This window comes from Notothenia coriiceps, unplaced genomic scaffold (assembly GCF_000735185.1).
Source record: "Notothenia coriiceps isolate Sejong01 unplaced genomic scaffold, NC01 NC01_scaffold00020741, whole genome shotgun sequence".
In the NCBI taxonomy this organism is placed as follows: Eukaryota; Metazoa; Chordata; class Actinopteri; order Perciformes; family Nototheniidae; genus Notothenia; species Notothenia coriiceps.
The window spans coordinates 65,481-85,180 of NW_011353442.1; the positions used below are offsets into that span (position 1 = coordinate 65,481).

Below are 19,700 nucleotides of genomic sequence, written 5' to 3' on the forward strand. Positions count from 1 at the left end.
AGTAGGGTAATGTATGGTGAGAGAAGTCGGTAGCCGGAGGTGTGGTTGGGATGACAGTTTGCGAGTGCTTTGGGGGCGAAGTAAGTCAGGGAGAGATGTGTTGGGTCTTTTCCAGCGCTCGTATTTGGACAGAGTCAGCTGGCCTGTCTGGGCCGTTTGGCGTGCAGCCACCTGCGCTGCCCTCGGCAATGAACGTTTAACGTGACAGGGCTTAAAGAAACAGAAGGGCGTTAGAGCCATAGTGGAGGTCCTTGTCGTCTGCCCCCGTCTTCTTCACTGCCCTGCGGTTCAGGCCCCAGGAACATATCAGCAAGCATGAAGTCACTGCTCTCCCTAGGGATCTGCCGGGCAGTGCGGCAGGCATGCGTCCCGTCAATCAGCCCGCTCGAAGGAGAGTCCCACAGGTCATGGCACACCGTGAGGAGTAAATGACGCCAGTAGATAAATAGTATGGTGTCAGATAGTCTGAACTTGTGATTGTTCCATGATGCGAGGCAATTAGCGGCAATCGCAACCATGCAACATTCATCTAACATTATTCAGACTCAGCTCTCGAACTAAAAGGGCTTCTTTTAAATGCTTGATAAAATCTAAGGTAGATGCTCTTTTCAAAAGCTAAGAAAGGACACCAAGGGCCTGTTGTAGATATATGTAACTATGCAAGGAATAGAAAAGATGAAGTGCGGTTACCCTGTTTACAAATACCATTGGTATCCTGGCTTGATGATTGTCTCAGGGCTTTTAAACGGTGCATGTAAATAACCTGGGCTTAAAAAACTGAGGGTTATAGCTAGGTTTTCTTCCCTACAGGACCAAGTCCTTGTTTTCGTTTGAGGTACAGGAAAGGCTAGTCATGTGACCTTTTTTACCTTGCTGGACCTATGGTGATTTGATTTTATATGAATGACCTGCCATTGCCTAGGTCAGTTAGATGCTGCGTATCACAGCGCACTGAGATTTGTGACAAACTGTAAAGCATTAACCCATCACTGTACGCCTGTATGGGGCAAGGGGCTGGTTTTTGGCTTTCATTAAACTGACGGAGGCTCAAGTCACTGGTAGGCATTTTCATATACAAAAGCCATGTTAGGGAACTTCCATCGCTACATCTGGCATCCCTGATCTGCAGCAACAAATTGTAAGTGGCCTAAGCTGCCTGAATCGGGATGCTGTAGTTTTATTAAATGTGACTGTTAGGACTGTCTTAGGGAAGATAGCATATTAGATGCGCAGGCTCCTGTCTTGGTAGTCTGCAATTGATGGAAACTGAGCAATCTGTGCCCTAATGTTTTTAAAGCTTGGTTGAATGCTAGCTCCAAATCGGAAGCTGTTGGTACCTGTTTGTGGTAGTTTGTAATTGGACCCTGTAATGAGCTGTATGATGTCCTTTTTGTTGTCTGTTTATGTTTTTATGTTTCATGTGGAACCTACTTGAGCAGGTCTCCCTTGAAAAAGAGATCAATGATCTCAATGGGATACACCTGGATAAATAAATGTTTGAAATGAAATGAAAAAATCAACAAAGAATTTTTTTTTACAATCACTCGAAACAATCGAGTGGTAGAGGAATGAGTCATAAAAAGTACACATTTTCCCCCTTGCAGGCTCCCAGGTCTGGAAAGATTTTGAATGTCTTTGTAGTTAGATTACTGAGTTAAATTCTGCGGTTAATAAAGAGATGTAGGCTACTAGTTGTGTTGTACGAAATAGAGTAAATACCACTGGGAATCTGGGAAGACCAAAAAAGAGCAGCGTCCTCAAACTGATTGGATAACCCATTTAACCACACAAATTAAACTAAATAATAGACAATATTATCATAGGCTTTGTTAGATGTTGAAAAAGAATGTCCAGAAATGTCTACTTTTTATTATTACCATGACTTGTGCATCTCTTTAAAACAGTTGCTTTGCTTTTATATTTCCGTGTTAAAAACCGCCATAAAAAAAAAAATGATATATTAATATTATTTTCCACTTTCACTGAGATTAGCTTTTAAACCAAGGTAGTCCAGATCATAACTATAAAAAGTTCACACATTTTGAAAATTGTTAACCCTATGCCAGTTTGTTAACATAATGCAATTGTTGATTTTGGAGAAAGAATAATTTAAAATGAATAATTTTCTGTAAACTAACATCCAGGGATATGTTTTATCTTCACATATGGTTATGTTTAGCAAAATGTGAGTGGATCTGTTGCATCAAACATTGCAGTACTCCATAATACACCAGCAATTACTGTAGTGGAAACCAAGACAATTGCAGTTATTAGTACTATAGGACAATATTAGAAAATGTCAATCTGGTAGAAAATAGTAAAAACTAACATTATACAGCTGAGGATGGAAAAATGTATGCTTTATGCATTTTCACCACCAAAATGATAAAAAAAAAAAAAACTAATTGCATAGTGCCAACAATGCAGAGTTAAAGAAAAAAATTTCTACCATTTTGAGCCATTTTCTAATGTTTTCCTTTGGTGTAAATGCAGTTATTGTAAGTCCCATTGGAAGAGGGTTAGGGTTAAAATGTGTGTGTCTAACCCTAACCCTGGAAAAAAAAGCATCTTCTAAATGTACTGTAAAGCCGTGTAGTGTCGTGTCCTCTATACCTGAGTGGCCATGTGCTGCTGTATGAAGGCCCCTAACTGCATGACGGCTTTAACATGGGCGGGGCCGTCACAGCTGCTGTAGCAAATCAGAAGACGAGGAGGGGTCGGCCTGTTTCTGGGCAGAGGCATCACTCCCTCTTGAGTGCCGCTCTCTTCTTGCTGCCTTATTATTTCTGAACGGATGACAAAAATACATCTGGCATGACTAAACTTTTTTTTTTTTATTTGACCTTAAATTAGCATCCAGCAATGCAAAACAGTTCTCGGTTTGTCTTTGCACCTGGTTTAATGTACACTTTCTTCATCTGCAGCCTGGTCTTCCAGATGAGAGCAGCCACTAGGACTACAAATATGGCTGCCACAGACAGGCCCAGTGGGAGCATCAGAGCCAATGAGGGACTCACAGAGTGAGGTGTTGAAACTGCTGAGGATGGGAGAGTTATAGAAACATGATCATTCAGTCAAACTGACGAATCAAGCCAGAGATTGATTTTGCTTGAATTGAAATTGAACAGCCCACAGGAAAGCATAACAGATACGAACACAGCAGCAACAAAACTGCCTCCCCTACCTTTGAGGAAGTCCAACACCTGAACTTTGAAGGTTTTCCTTACTGCGTCCATTTGGTCAGCTGCAATCTGTGACACAAGAAATGTTGATCGAGTTTTATTATTGACCTTGGAAATAGCAGTTTGATAAAGAATATTAAAGAGGCCCTGTTATGCTTCTTGGGGGTTTCCCTTTTTATGCATGTAAATGGACTGCAGAGGCTAGAATCAGAGGGAGTTCCTCATGCACATATCAAATATGGTGATAAATTCCATAAAAAAAGTTTTTTAAAAGCCAGAAGCGTAACTAAAGTTACAATTATTTTGTCAAACTACAAGAAATGTTCTTTTAAGACAACAAAAACAAAAGAATATTTAAAGCAGCATAGCCCAAATAAAATAATTGTTTAAAGTCTGGTATTTTAAAATCACTTATTAAATCAAAGCCACACAAAACAATAGCCCATATTTAGCAATAATTGAAGTACATTTGTCTATGTTTGTTTGTATTTTTGCAGATCTGTTTTATATTCGCAATATAAACACATCTTTATTAACTTACAAAACGTTTTTAAATTGTAAGGTATTGTTAAATTACGACAAATCTACATCCATAGGTGTAATAATAATTAGATTTTACCTCACAAGTGTAATTGGTTCCTTCTTGAAGGTCATTCATCTGAAAGCTGTGGTGAGTTTTGTTTTTCTTGAAATTCTAAGGGAATTATTAAGGTAAAACGGTTATCAAAAAAGTCTACAAATCAATCCACAGAAGCAAGGTATTAATGCATTAAATAAAACATGAATCTAAAGCTGTGGACTGACAGGAGAGATGTCGGTGTATTTCTTCATGCTGTTAGCATAACACAGGGAGAAGTAGCTCCTGATGCCCAGCTGTGGAGGAGCCAGATTAAAGGTCACGGTGATGGCAGTCCCTTCCTGTTGCACCTCGATGTGTTTGGGGTACCAATCTATAACCACAACATGTAATATTGACACATGTCAAAATAATGATATTGAGAAATATTTACAAGATTTTTTCTCGTTTTCTCTCACCTTTTTTGCACTTCTCAAGACCATTCTTTTCCGCACATGCTGCAAAACCATGACATGCACATTATTATTCACATAACACATTGATATACAAAGAGATGGAATTTGATTAAAAACCAGCAGCTAAACACAGAGAGTGAAACCAACAAGAAAGCAATAAAAACATAAATAAAATCATATGGAAAGGGCATTAGCACGTTAAATGTGTTGGAACGCTAGCCAATAGAAGCGCAAGTGTTACATAGTGATGTCACTATGCTGCAGGAGTAAACAAAGGAGTCCAATCGAGGTGTTTCAGGATTTTAGGGTTTTCCCTTTTCCTGTAGTGTGGTAAATAGTTTTTACTGCATGTAAATGGTCTGCAAAGGCTAAAATCCCTGTGTTCCCTCCAGAGGGAGTTTCTCTCCCACACACGCCCCCCCCCTGCCTCTACTGGATTATTTTGTTTACTTCTGTAACATGAAGACGTCACTAGGTAACACTCGTGCTTCTATTGGCTAGCACTCCAACACGTTGTACGTGATGTCTATAAGTGGTTGAGTGATTAGAACAGAGCTGGCCAGCTAACCAATCAGAACAGACAGGACTCTGGTTTCAGACAGAGGGTGAAATAAGTTGTTCCAGCCCAGGCAGTATGAGAAAAATAAAGACCTTTTTGAACATTAAAGCATGGAAACATGTCACAGTAGAGGCACAAAATAAAATTACGAACATGAACATTTGCATATTATGTCCTCTTTCAGATGATTACTAGACTTTAAGTTGGTAACGCCACAACTAAAGATGTCGCTTATGGCCACTACCAAATAGGAGGCAGCAGTAAATTAAAGTTTAAGACAGTCCACTTCACAAAAACCGTGGAAGATCCTGAATCGTACTGTCATAAATAACTATTGTAAATTGTAGGCTGAAGTGTGCAGTAGATTGTGAGATTAGCTGCGGACAGACAAGCACACGCCCAAACACAATACAACAAGGAAGGGTTTGGAAGGTTGTCCTTAGGCAGCGAACGCTTTTTAAACTGCAGGGATAGTTTCCGTGAGTGTGCCTTCTGAGATAACATCTGGCTTAAAGGGGTCTTACAGCGTGAGGAGAAGTTCCTGCTGCGGTAGAACCTCTCCCACTCCTCAGGCACCGGCAGGGCCATGACAGTAACAGCATACTGGGATCCCAGGGGGAGGCCGGGGAAAGGGTCCGACTTGTACACCTGCAGAGTGAAGCAAAGGTCATAATGTTGGTTTCATCCAACGCGCTACACAAACTTCTCTGATAAGTAGAGTTTTGGCATGTTAATGGTTGAGGAGAATGTGATCTTAAACTTTTCAACTTTATTACCCCTTGTATTTGTTAGTGCCTATCTTTGTATGATGGTGGGGAAAAGGTGATTGAGCATTTGGTTTAATGATGAAAGCTTTTGCATTTGGACTTCTTTGAAAGAAAGACAGATTTGTATTAATCCCCGAGGGGAAATTCAGGGTTTCACATGTGTTGACATACACACGACCACATGCACAGGGGGTTTAATCCCTTGCGTAATGGTTCTTTGGAAGGGCCCAGGAGGTGAACTGGCACTTCTCCAGCTACCAGTCCACGATCCGTATTTCTTTGGTCCGATCTGGACTTGAACCATCGACCCTACAGTTCTGAGCCATGTCCCGACAGACACATTCTAATTTCTACTAAGTTTGAGGGAATTTATTGCATGATTTTTGTGTGTTGCTACTGTGCTAATTTTCATAAAATTGGTGGAAGGATGTAGCATGGGAACTACATTTAGGAGCAGATTTCAAATCACATGGCAGATACACAATTATCTTTTGGCAATTTTGTCAACATTTGACATGCAGGGGAGAAATCTCCCAGTTCCTATAGTTTTTATGAAAAGAATACTAGTAGTACAGTAAAGTTGTGCAAAAACAGTGCACAGCTTATTAGCTATAAGCTCATTTACATCTGTATTCCAAGCCCCCAGGAAGTGTGCCGGCCGTTAAGGCAGATTTTTGGAATGGCCTTAGTGGCCAAACGGTGGTAATAAAACTTCTGTGTTCGTCAGTGATGTCTTTTTGGCCCACAATGACTTACATTGGGAAAGAGACGTCTGTACATCAACATATCAAAACAATTATATATTATCTACCCAGTACGAAAACTGGGTTAATTTCCCTCTCCATTCATCTGACTGGGGGAAAACTCAAGTGTGCATGCTCTTTCAAGAAAAGACCCTTGATAAACCTACAGTTGCTTCATTTTGGACTCATGTGCCACTGAGCAACTTTCATATAGGGATGAATGGGGCCCGCCTCCTGCGCTGTAACCTGTATCCTCGACCCCTTACTGTAAAAACAACTTGTTGGTTCAACACATTTGTATTTATTCTATGATGACTGCTCAACAAAATGTATGAACCATAGACTGCATATATAAAGGTATGAACATAGTTGCACATGTTAAAGACTTTAAAGTAAATGGACAGCAATCCGTTGCCTTGTAATGTGCCATAATAGCGAAAAATGTATTTTTCTCCATGTCAAAGCAAGGAAAAACTAATAATATGTAATCAGACTGGTCCCCTAGATCTCCTGTCAGAAATGTATTTACATTGTTATCACTAACACCTGCTGCTATGGAGCCTGTGTGTCTACCTGAGCTAGTGTGGGATTCTGAACACCCATCTGCAATGTGCGTGAGGTCGTACAGGATGTGCTACGTCCTCAAGGACATTTTTCAATCCAAAAAGGAGACATAAATAATAGGCTTTCTTTCTGCAAATTTTACAACCGTTGGATGACCTTTAGTGTAAGATCCACAACTGTTTCGCATTAAGACATATTTTCAGATGATTTAGGGAGGATCATCAGGTCATCATTTTTCAAATAATGAAGGACACCGTGCACTTGTGTTTCTCCCATTGGGAGAGTGGGGAAGTTTTATAATCAACTCACTGGTAAAAAAAGATTTACAAAATAAAGAGTGAGGAACATAATTAAAAACAAGTTATGAACAAACAGAAATAATTGTATCACAGTACCATAAAACATGAACAGTGATACCACTCAAATAAAAAGCCACATTTAAAAGATAGGTCTTTAATTTACTTTCTGTTCTAAGATCCAATGGGAGGCTTTTCCACAGTTTGGGGACATTCAAACAGAAAGCAGCCTCCCCAGATGTCTTGTGAAATACTTTAGGTACTTCTAAAAGAAAGGCATTGGAGGATCTGAGTGTCCTTTCGTTAAAACATCTAAATTATACAACATGGTATATTTTTGCACATAGAAATTTAATATTGCCTTCAAATTTAAGGCATGCAATAAGGAATGTTTTGTTTTATATGTATAAAGTAAGTTACATGTTTTATTTTGGAAAAAGCACATGTATGGACAACATGAAAAACAAGTCAAGTCAATAAATAATACTTTAAAAAAACTATTTTAATTATTAAACTAGAAATTGTTCGCGCTTTAAATACAGAATCAAGTCAATCAATAGTAAATGTTTTTAAAATAAATGGATATGGATAAAGTAGTATTATAATGTTTACTGGAGCAATGTTGTTGGTAAAAGTCGTGGGAACTCTGTAACAAGAACTTGTTTTGTCAAAAACAACATACCAGAAAGAAAACGGTCAAAGCAAGAGGCCCTGCTTACCCTTTTGGATTGTGAAGCAGGCAGGGAGAGGTTACGGTGGAAGAGGAATAGCTGACAGGCAAAACTTGACCCTCCCAGAGCCTGGAGTGACACCTGAAAGCCTCGCAGGAAGGCGATCCCTAAATCAAACACCAAACTGACAGAGTTAATTCAGCCTCACAGGGTCTTGATTACCCAACTTGCATGTTAATACTTCATTGTCAAATATATACATGTGTGTTCTACAATGTGCTACCTGTTCAAGTCATGGTCAATTAATGTTCCAACAAGAAAGTGTTCATCTGTCATTTGTCATACCAACAACAATGATCAAACAGGTTGTCTCATAATCTTTGAAGCATTCTCATAATGTGACACATCGTGTATCACCTTTCAGTAGACTCAATCAATTTCACCTGAAATAAATGTTGCATGTCAAATCCTGACAAAAATCCTTTAGAGGAAGAACTTTGTGTCTAATATGATATATGAGTTTCAAAACTGCCTAGAGACTTCAAAAACGACTTCATGAATATTAAAAAATGTTTTGCCTCCAAGCTAATCAGAAGGCCTGTTGTGGTTTCAAACAAACAAAATGGTAAAATAAGCCTATGACAAACTGTATATTTCTCAACATGCATTTACATTGTCAAACATCATAGGTTTAATTCACTGCACGGTTCAAATGGAATACAAATTGTTGACACTACCACTACCATAAGTTGTTTACAGAAATTGGCTTAGTCCATCCATGTCAACCTACCATAGTAGCTGGGCTTCCAGGAGACAACTATGGTGTCAGATTCTGAATTTGGTTCATTTACAAATTCAACCTCCACATTATTTGGACCGTGGACGTAGTGCTGACAGATTTGTGGGTCTTTTTTTCCTAGCAACTCAAAACATGGCCAGGGAATACAGCCTGAGGAGAAATAACAATGGATGAATAGATGCCAAATGAGGATACAAGTGTCTCAGATATTTTCAGTTATGATTTTAAGTTAGCATCCACTTCTGGATATGTAATGTGAAAGATATGTAAGCAAGACTGTAGTCTGCAACTCTGCAAAACGCTCTGTGAGGTTGTTATTGCTAGCGTTAGCATGCTATAACAACAGGAAACATTGATCTTGTTATTTTACATTGACCTAGCATTATCGTGCTAACATTATCAACTTAGCATCAAACAAAGTATTTCTTAGCCTTATGGGACTATACAGTTATGTTGGTATTTGATCAGTATTGGATACAGACAATTTGGACCTGAGCATTGCTAGCTAGCATTGCTAAGTGAAAGTCTGGGCATCCCTAAAGTTACAATTATTATTACCATTCTTGCAGGACCTTACGGGCTCTATAGAATAGGATTTATTGTATTTGTATTCCATCCAATAGTTGAAAGATTTCAGTCTGAACCAAAGAGGTGCACCAACCAGCTAATGGACCAACCCAGTGGACAGAGGCTACACCGTTAGCTTAGCTTAATTAATTTAAATGTGGTTTATCATTGCAAATAAAATAGGGTGAAGTTTAATTCATATCTAACATTATGCACAATTTGTTTTTAATCTATTACATACAGTAGACTGATGCACTTTGCTTTCCTATATTATTATCTGAGTGATGACAACTGGCAACACCCTTACTGGGTTAGGTAAGTATTAGGCTGGCCTTTGTTCAAACATAATAAGGGTTGCATTATACATATAATTATGTGTGTAGCTTTTGGTAAATGTCCTGCAGGGTAAATAGCTTGAAGTTAAAGCATCTTACTGCTGCCAAAAGCTGTTTCCGCAATTTGGTATAATGCTTCAACAAAGTATCCCACTGCATTCTCGGCACTGGGTTCTCGTGCATCCCGACTTACTTCCAAACTCTTTAAAAGAGTTAAAGCCCAGAGCTGTCTTGACATCAGCTCTGGTTATTCTGCAGTATTCACATCCAGGTCCTCCCTGCAGGAGAGAAAGCAATAATTAATTCATACTGACCACATTTAACTGCATTTCTTTTTTAATGCATATCGAACTCTGATTGCAAATCTTAACAGTTTTATGTCAGACGAACAGCTTGACTAAATGAAGGTGAATAAAAACGTAGCATTATGACAGATGAACATTTGCACACAAACCAAAACAGATGACATAGGTTGGTTAATTTAAACATCTCATTAGATTTTATCCATGGTCAACATAATTCCAGGAGTGCGTGTAAGGAGTATCGGGTCAAAGAAGCCAAGAACACACACTGCTTTCCCAAGTTGTTTTAAAGCAGAAACACACACTGAGCTATAAGCTTTTAATAACATCAATAAAATTAATTGTATTGGAAATATTTAGTGTTGTTGATTGATTTGGCATCCTTGTCTTTTAAGATCATTGAATAGCCGGAGAGCTAATGTTAATTAAAAAATAAGATTTATTGTTTCCATACCTGATAAATCAGTTTGGCAGTAAAGTATTGATGCCTTTAGCAATTTTGGCCTATGACAAGGTTGTGTTTTTTTAATGAATTAATTGTTGGGTTCTTTGAAAAAATAGTACTGTCTTGGTTTTTATGATACTTGTAGGAAGAGTGAATCATTGGGCCAGGGGGAACCCGTTGAATTAAGGAGCAAATCTTTATCAATGGGCAAATACAAGCTTTCTTTTGCAGGGAAACAGCATTGGTGGAGGTCTATGTTTACGGAGTGTTCATAGTGTGACCACTTTTTACTCTCTCCCTATTTTGTATAGTGTTTCTCTGTCTTTTGTGTAAAATAATCTTGAACCGAAGAGGAATGTCCGGAACAATGAGCCAGACAGTGGACCTGGTCTTGATTATATGGTATAATAAATCATATTATAAAAGAATATTGCTCTGTTTCTGAATGTTTCCGTGTAATGCTCAATAATTAAAATATGGTTCCAATTCACAGTATCACAGGGTGTCGGGTTGTTGTTGTGAAACAAATGACTGCAAGTAACCTGAACCGGTTCAAAAAAAGAACACATCAAAGGCATTAGTCATCAACCCAATAGGATTTCTTGAAACCAGAATGTCTTAGTCAAACCGCATTGTAGGTACACACTTACGTAAAGCCCATTTGCCCTGCAAGTTTAGAGAGCATAACTAGAGAAACAGGTGGAGCAAATGAGAGAGGAAGAAACGCAATAGTAGGCAAGAGTGACAAAGAATGTGTAAGCATGTTGGTTCAAACAATGGTAGTTCAACTGTCAGGTTGGTTAAGGCCATCAGAATGTCTTTCGAGCCTAAATACAAACTTGCACCCAAGCTAAGAACTTAAATGTTCTTAGCTTGCGTGCCTTGAATGCTAAGAACATACATGTATGTTTTAGCGTTCAAGGCACGAAGTGGAAGCCCTCAGTTGGAATTCTCACAATGCAATAAACATAGGACACATGATGTCTGAAGAGGCATATCGTCACAATCGAATAACATCGAACTTAGATCATCCAAAATCAGAAAATAAACATTTGCATTCAGAGTTTGTAAGAATGTGTACAGCATACAACACCGTTTGCAGTAGGAACAAATCCCGCAAAAATGTCAGAAACCCCAGGCAGTGCAACAAAGGAAGTATCTCCCTCCAAAAACTGATATAAACGTTGTGTGTAAAACAACCTCACATTGTACCTCGGCCCACTCGAAGGTAAACAACTCTCGTCCAGAGGCATATGCACCAGGAGCAGCTGTAGCTCTGTGATAGTATCCTAATCCTACTGCCTGGAGCTACCCATTTGAGTCCATTTATGCATAATTCTGGCATTTCAAAGACAGCTGAGGTCCAAGCCACAACATGTCAGTCATTTTAGCAGAGCAGGCAGTTTTGCTCACGTACATATTCAAATCAAATTTTTTTTAATTTATATAGCACATTTATAAACGATTTTTGGTTGAGCCAAAGTGCTGTACATATAATAAAAATAGCCTACAGTAGAGACACTTTACAGCTAATACAACAGCTTGCTGCTGTAAGAAAAATATGAAGAAATAAGCTGTTTTGAAACTGATAGGCTATGTTATAGGTTCTAGTATTTATAATGACATACTTGAAACCAATCTGCTAGCAATTTGCAGAGGTGGGAGAAGTACTCAAATCTTGTGCTGAAGTGAAAGTAGAAGTACCAGAATACTCTCTGGAATACTCTGTTACCAGTAAAATCCTGCATTCAAAATGTTACTCAAGTAAAAGTACCAAAGTATTAGCATCAAAATATACTTAAAGTACCAAAAGTAAAAAGTACTCATTGCGCAGGTTGGTCCATTTTTGAATAATATATATGATATTCTTTTATAATTATTGATCATGAAAGTGTTCCCAAAGCTGGTAAAGGTGCAGCTAGTTTGAATGACTTTGTATACTGCAGGGTAGCTTGCCTCTGAAGTGGAGTGGAGTATAAGTAAAACAAATGGAAATACTCAAGTAAAGTACAAATCTCTCAAAATGTTACTTAAATACAGTACTTAGTTACTTTACACTCGGAATATGGCCATGATTAAGCCTTTGGGGACAATGATCAATAGGGTTCCGGTCAGGGTTGGGAGGGTTACTTTCACGTCTGAATTAAAACAGAACAAATAAAGCAAAGAAAGTGAAAACCACAAAGCAGATTCAGGCAGTATAAATTCACACTGAAAGTATCTTACAAATAACAAATACAATCTGATCCTTTTACAACAAACATTATATACTCTTTTACATGTTTCAGTAACATTGTTATCCTGCTAGTAATCCCCACATTTTGGTATGTAAAGGTAAGGGAATGCAGTTACCTTTTTTTTTGTTTCCTGATTACATAATCCTGTTACATGTACTCCGTTATTCCCCATGCCTGATGATTTAGCCTCTCGGACAACGACCAATAATCTTTTAGACTGTGAGCGACTCTCTTATTGGAATACATCAAAGACCACTTACATGCCATAAAACATTATTTTGGGTGAAGTCCTATACTGCAACAACACCATACAAGGACCTTTCACAAGTAGAATTAACAGAAAGCCCCGCATTGTAATTGTTTCTCTTCCCCTCTATTCCTGTAGTGTCATCAATTCTCTCTATACAACAGAGCTCCTGTTATCTCAAATATTTGGTAATTCAATACCAGAATTTCCTTCACAAAGTCTTAAGAATTTAATATATGTAAAATTGTCCAGTAGTTCTATGGAGCTAAATCAGCACCAAAAACATTTGAAAGGAAAAAAACGTTTTTTTTATAAGATTTACATTTTGTTCCTGAAATTAGAAGAATCATAAATAAAATTGGTATTAAGAAACTGAGAAAAATAAGTACTCAAATATCAAAAATAAATAGAGAAATATAATATATAAGTGAATAAACTATTTATTCAAAAATAATAACTACTCTAAATGCAAAAATGTCCAATTCTTTTTACTGTATGAGTTCATAATAGTAGTTTCCAAAGAAGTTTCGGCATTAAAACTTAAACTTTCAAATACATTTTATTATTTTAAATCAAACCTTTTGCCCACATTTAACTCCATATAGTTCACAATCAAGATCAGGGATCAGAAAAATAACATGAAGCAAGGAGAGATGCCTTTGGCCCTCCACATCTGTTCCATGACCCTTCAGACGTGCTGTTTATTGTCAGGTATTAAAATGTTCTGCGCAATAATGAAAAGAATGTTCAGGTTTCTGGATACAATGTATAACCCGACTTGCCAGGTGTTACACAGAAGAAACTTGAAGCTCCTGAATCAGCGTTTGAACCATATTTAATTATAACAAAAAACTGCATTCAAAACTATAAGTGAATGTAATGTCTGTTTATTAGCCCGTTGGGATCCGAGCTGTCTCTACTACCCTTCTAACCTCCTCTTGTACACGGCAGCCATGTCATGCAGCTGCAGGGGAAGCAGCGTGTTTGACATTCTTCCCACACTGAGAAAATGATCCAATGCAAGTAATTGCTACCTTAAGAAAATGACTTCAGTTAAAGCATTGTGAGCAAAGATTCCAATAAGCAGCCAAAGTCAAAGTAGTCTTTGTTTAACAGATGGGCTCTCATAGAAGGGCCCTAAGATTTTGAGATGCCCCTACCCGAGGTAGAAAAAATGACAACAATGATTTTTTTATCTTTAGGGTCTCCCATTAATGAAATTGATTGTTGTCAAATTTTATTTTCGGGGGAAAAAATGTTTTTTGGGTTGTTCTTTAGAACTACCCCAATCCCTGAAAAAGAGCCAAATTAGACCAGGCCGAATGTGGGAATGGTGACTAAAAAGCCCATAACTTGAGAATGACCATTCTTTTCCTCTTCAGATTTGCTGAGGTACAGTATGAACCAGGTGGCTGTTCTACATCACCAAATAGTCAGACAATTATTTAACTAAACAAATACTGAATTATAGTCCTGTAAACAGGACTATAATTCAGTATTTGTTTAGTTAAATAATTGTCTGACTATTTGGTGATGTAGAACAGCCACCTGGTTCATACTGTACCTCAGCAAATCTGNAACCTGCTTATTTGAGAATTAATTCAAATCAGCATTTCCCATCTTAAGTCATCACTGCCCTGCAACACATATTCAACTTGTTATGATGAACTGACAGCTTCCGAGCGCCTTCCTAGAAAGCATTAAACAGGATCTCACATGTAACCAAACATATTTCATTGTGCCTCTGCTTGCAGTCAAACATTGAATCATAATTCCCATAATGGATGTTCTCTTGGTGACCAGTTCATTCTGCGTACATCTCAAGTGTGCAGAAATCCTTGGATGATCATTTGAGTGGGCATTCATTGCAAAGTGAAACACCCTTTCTGTGTTCTTGTCTTAAAGTCTCACGCTGGTAAAGTGGTGCTGAGGAGCTGGTATGAGAAGAACAAACACATCTTCCCTGCCAGTCGCTGGGAGCCGTACGATCCTGAGAAGAAATGGGACAAATATACGGTGAGGGGCCAATCATCTTTCAGGTTTCATCTTATCTTTATCTTATATCAGTGTTAGGAGGGTTACTTTAAAGGAGCCCTATTATGCTTTTTGGAGTTTTCCATTTCCTGCAGAGTGTTTTAAAGGTTTGTGTGCATGTAAATGGTCTGCAAAGACTTACATCCCAATGAGTGTCTCTCCCTCCCGCACTTCTATTGGCTAGCGATCCAACACATTGTAGGTGATAGGCTAAAGGGTAAACCATTTCGAATCAGTTGACCAATCACAACAGTGCCGGCCAGCTAACCTATCAGAGCAGACTGGGAAATAAATAAATATCAATAAGATGGTTTTACTTAAGTGTATTGTGTAAGACAACAGAACAATGTATTAGAAAAGAAGAAGCCAAGATGTTGAGTATCAACAATGATTTGATCAGTAGGAAAATCACACACCTACACACCAACAATGAAACACATGAGCTACACTACACTACTAAACACTACAGTTTAAAAAAGCTGACATCAAATGAGAAAATGCTCTGTTTTACTTTAATACACACAGTTAAACTCACACTCTATTTGATGAACATATAAATTCACTTACTGAATTATAAACCGAACAAATGAAGCAAAGAAAGCATAAAGCAGATTCAGGCAGCAGTAGTTTCACACTGAAAGCCTACAGAACAGAACATCTGATCCTCTATATGATCTTTTTAGGTTTGTATAAACATTGTAATCCTGCTAGTAATCCCTAACTTTAGGATAAGTAACTTTAATCTGATTACCCTTATTTTCAAAGTAACTGTAAGGCAATAGAATTAGCTTTTTGTGTATAACCATTCTAATTGTAGATCTATTCAGTGTTCTTCTCGGTTTTACAATCTCTCGGAAATCTCGTTGGCAGTAAATATCCCACTCTGAATAAAAGCCCTGAAATCCCCCGTTCACATCAGTTTTCACCAGGCTGTCTAATAAACGTGTGATCCTGGTAAGATCATAAAAGCCTTGTCGTGTTGTTTACAGCTACGGCCTATTAAATCAACTCTCACAACACGTTCTAAAGAAGGTAAATAGAGTCAGACCTCACTGTGTGTACGGAGGTTCTCAGAAGGAAAGCGTCCCCAGCGCCGAGAAACGTTGCCAACGGTTTCTTGCACCGGCATGCTTTGAAGTGCCACTGGTTTACCCAGTTACCTGGCACAGGAGCAGAGAGGAAGCTCATTCAGGTGAAATGATTACTCCACCCCCAATGTGCCAATTAATCATCTCATGTGACGTGGAATGTTAAATCAAACGCCTTACATAACTCCCAGGTGAACAAAGGGTCGAGAAAGGAAAGAGAAGTCTTCATAAATGTTAATAATATTTATAATAATAATAATATATATTTGTATACATTAAAATGATAATAGGTGTCGCTCGTGTCATTGCCACGGAGGAGCACACAGCCTCTGTGAGCGAGAGAGCGAGAGAGAGAGCTAGAGAGCACACCTGTATCTATTTAATATAGTTGTACAAAATAAAGTAAGAAATCATTCCAATGTCTACTATAGGACAGTAAAAAAAAACAGTTTAAAAGGGGAGTGGTGAGTAAAATATGCATAAATAAAAAAGAAAGAATACTAACTAGGTAACATAAGATAAGAATAATAAGTTTAAATGATTTGTTATTGGTTGTGATCATATTCTAAAGATGTTTGGATTATTGAAAAGTACACAGCTCCCCTTCATCTGAGTGTTGAGAGCTGTGTCCATACATTCATGTTGCTCTCAAAGTGCACCAGGTTGATGCTTTTCACTTCAACATTTAAAAACAAAACTTCCTGGGGGTGCATGCCCCCGGACCCCCCTAGAGGAGGTGAGGTCCACCCCCAAATAAAGCAGGTTAAAATAATTAAATTGCATGCATTTGATTTTGATTGTTTGTTATGTGGATGTGTATTTGCGTTACTGTATGTGCAATAAAGAGGATTTAGCAAAATACACCTGTGGAGCCTCAGGAGCCTTTCTTGAGCTGGCAGACACATAGAAACATATTGGCGGAGCGCACTTTGCACGCACACACATTTTGCTAGGCCCGTGTGCCTTAGCACCGCTGCTATGACTCCATCCTAGGGGATACACTGAAACTATATCGGAAACAGTTTACAAACTCTGACACATCTTGTCAACACAGTAGGCTCCCTAGCTCACACACACATGAATGTTCGCTAAAGTTAGAGCTTTACAGATTTGTTGCTTTTTGTTTTGTTTTGTTTTTTACATTTGAGGCTTCTACAGAGATATTTGATCAAACTTCAAACGTCAAATGACATCCGCACTGAAACGAAAATGCCCTCAGACAACATTTCCTATTGAATATAGTTAGATTAAAGGGGCCCTATTATGCTTTTGGGGTTTTCCCCTTTCCATTTGTGCATACTGGTCTGCGAAGGCTACAATCCCTGTGTTCCACCCAGAGGTCACAGTCCTCACTCTACAAAGAGCAGAATCACTTTGGAGCTTCATTTGAAAACCTCCAACCGCCTTGAATGTTAAAAACATGGTGCTATGCTGGTCATTTTAGTGAGAGTGCATGTGTTTGTGTATACATGACTGGCACGGGATTTTGTGAGATGTTTGCTTTCACAAAGGACATCAATCATTTAATCTAAAACAGGCAGACTACAAATATTCCTTTAATCAAAGTTTGATTACTTGTTCAGATGGGACGTTTAATCGTGTGTATTGCGCTCGTTTGTTTTTCAGATCCGGTGAAACCGCTGTCCTCTTCACTCTCTGGAATCCTTCATGCAGATTTTTCTTTTGTTACGTTCCATGTTATTTTACTCATTTAATCAATGCTTTATCAAGATGTGATAAACTATTGATTCATGACTTGACTTTGAAATACTAAATTTCCCAGATGTATTTGAATTGCAAATGTTTCCTGTGAAAACATTCATGTGTGTATAGCTCATTAACATGATAATAAATAGCCTTGGTATGACTCGGTTAACTGAAAGATTCATTTGGCTTCTTTATGAAATCTCATTCCTGCGAGAGTCGACTCTGGATGAGGTATGTTTGGCTCCGGCTGCTCACCTCTTGCTCCTGCAGCACAGAATGAACACGTCTGGCAGCGTCACTGTTAAAACACGCTCGTTGGCTTGGCTGCACCCCCCACCCCGTAGCCTGAAGACACCACTCCCCTGAACGCCTCCTCCCTGGTTTGCTGTCACTTACTCTCACGCACTACACACTTCACGCTTCCAACGCTTGCTTCCTCCAGACGCTTAGTGCTTATTGTTTCTGTGTGTTTTTGAGCTCTGGTGCTTGCAGTTGGACCATGTCATGCGCGCTTTAGCAGCATGTGGACGGCAGCGCTTGTTGTGTTTCTCTTTTCGGCTCCCTGTCAGCATGTCTGGGCTCAGGAGGGGGCCATCACTCCTCAGGACTGCAGCCTGGACTGCATCAAAGAGGTATAAGCGCATAATCCCACCTTTTGTGTTTTGTTTACACACGTTCCGCTTCAGGTGTGTGTGTTGTGTTAGTGTGTTGACGGCATCGTCGGCATTGTCTTCTGTTGCGGATACACTGTGTCTACATCCTTCTCTTGTTCATTGAAAGAAACTATTTTCAACTTTTTTTTAAAACATCACAGCTGACCTGAGATGTACACGGTGTGGGAATGTAATTACAAATGTTTACCAAATACTTTAGTACACATTTAAGGTACTTAAACTCTACTTTGATATTTTACTTTATACTTCTACTCAACTATATGAACAAGATTGTGTACGTTATACTCTACTGTATTCATCTAAAAGCTCTAATTTGTAAGTATATATTTATAAGCTATTATTAGATTAAATCTAAAAGCATTAGTTTTTAGATTTGTACTCTACTGCGTTTATCTAAAAGCTCTAGGAACATGTTAAATTGTTACCCTTCAGATGACAGTTTTCCATCCCCTTTATGTCCAGTTAAAACGATTTTTCTCAAAAATTTACAGGGTTGTTACGGTCATTAAAAACCTGGAAAAGTCATGGAAATTCAAAATGCTAATTCCAGGTCCTGGAAAAGTTATGGAAAACAATATTTTTCCCAAAGTTTTGGAAAAGTCATGGAAATGTAACTAAAGTTGCATCAAATATAATTAATATTTTAGCTAATCGCCGAAATAGTAATACTATAATAATAAATACTGTATCGTAATGAAACGTAAAATGGCATTTAACTGACGAGGTGTTTTGCTGGTGAGAGATTTTAGTTGCTTTAGCGCAGGGGTCGGCAACCCCTGGCACGCGTGCCAGCATTGGCACGCGGCACCGTAACCAGTGGCACACTAGGAATAAGTGTGCAAAATATTTAAATTGTATTTTGATCCTGAACGAGACCGCCGCCAGAGCGCGTCTCCCCGTTACCTGCAGAAGGAAGCCATGCACGCAACGCAGCCCCGCTCTCTTTACTCCAGGTGACTTTCTGCTGCTTTCCTCCGTGGTGCAGTGCTGATCGTTTCAACGGGGAGGAAAGCACTTCACAAATTGCAGTACCCATAAGGAGCTGTACAAATGCCGCAGTTTTTGCGTGGCTGTGTATTTAGTTGAAAGCCCAGTGGCGATCTGCTCATCTCTCATCGAAATAATATGCTACAAAAGGGGGGGACTGGCCATCTGTGTGTTGAACTTTCCTGTCGGCTCCCAGACCGTAGTCGAGGAGGGCAGAAGCAACAAATACAAATGTAAGACTGACAACAATAATAGTTAGTAAAGGATTTATTGATGTGAATGTTTTGAACAGTGAATACTTATTGTAAATCGCTTTGGATAAAAGCGTCAGCTAAATGCAATGTAATGTAATGTGATGTAACAGGCATCAACATAGCGACTTGATTTATTGTTCTCTGGTGATCTGTTAGGACGTGTTGAATGGAGAAGTCTTCATCTGTGTTAAACCGATCCTCCCAGGGAAC

The 19,700-nt window shown here is 38.7% G+C and overlaps 1 protein-coding gene and 1 long non-coding RNA gene across 2 annotated transcripts; one reads left to right on the forward strand and one right to left on the reverse strand.

The window, feature by feature from the left end:
- Nucleotides 1–230: 230 nt before the first annotated feature.
- LOC104952905 (interleukin-17 receptor D) lies at nt 231–12,671 on the reverse strand. The gene is made up of 12 exons (XM_010779810.1): nt 12,651–12,671; nt 9,709–9,793; nt 8,605–8,763; nt 7,863–7,981; nt 5,298–5,421; nt 4,218–4,256; nt 3,987–4,132; nt 3,802–3,876; nt 3,185–3,251; nt 2,894–3,037; nt 2,615–2,786; nt 231–417 (listed from the first exon to the last, which is right to left on the reverse strand). Exons 1-12 carry the CDS (start codon nt 12,669–12,671, stop codon nt 231–233), a joined length of 1,338 nt encoding a protein of 445 aa, XP_010778112.1.
- Nucleotides 12,672–14,625: 1,954 nt separating this feature from the next.
- On the forward strand, nt 14,626–17,754 carry LOC104952900 (uncharacterized). Its single transcript, XR_799150.1, has 2 exons — nt 14,626–14,762; nt 17,495–17,754. It is a non-coding gene; the product is annotated as an uncharacterized lncRNA (long non-coding RNA).
- The last annotated feature ends 1,946 nt before the right edge of the window (nt 17,755–19,700 follow it).

Bases quoted from the DNA above. Each gene is read 5' to 3' on its own strand.
- LOC104952905 (XM_010779810.1), bottom strand. From the start codon at position 12,671: ATGGGGAATAACGGAGTACAT. The intron at 7,982-8,604 runs GTAGGTTGACAT...TGTTTGATTTAG, and splicing joins CTGGAAGCCCAGCTACTATG to GGATCGCCTTCCTGCGAGGC. The intron at 2,787-2,893 runs GTGCAAAGACAA...TCATCCGTTCAG, and splicing joins GAAAGTGTACATTAAACCAG to AAATAATAAGGCAGCAAGAA.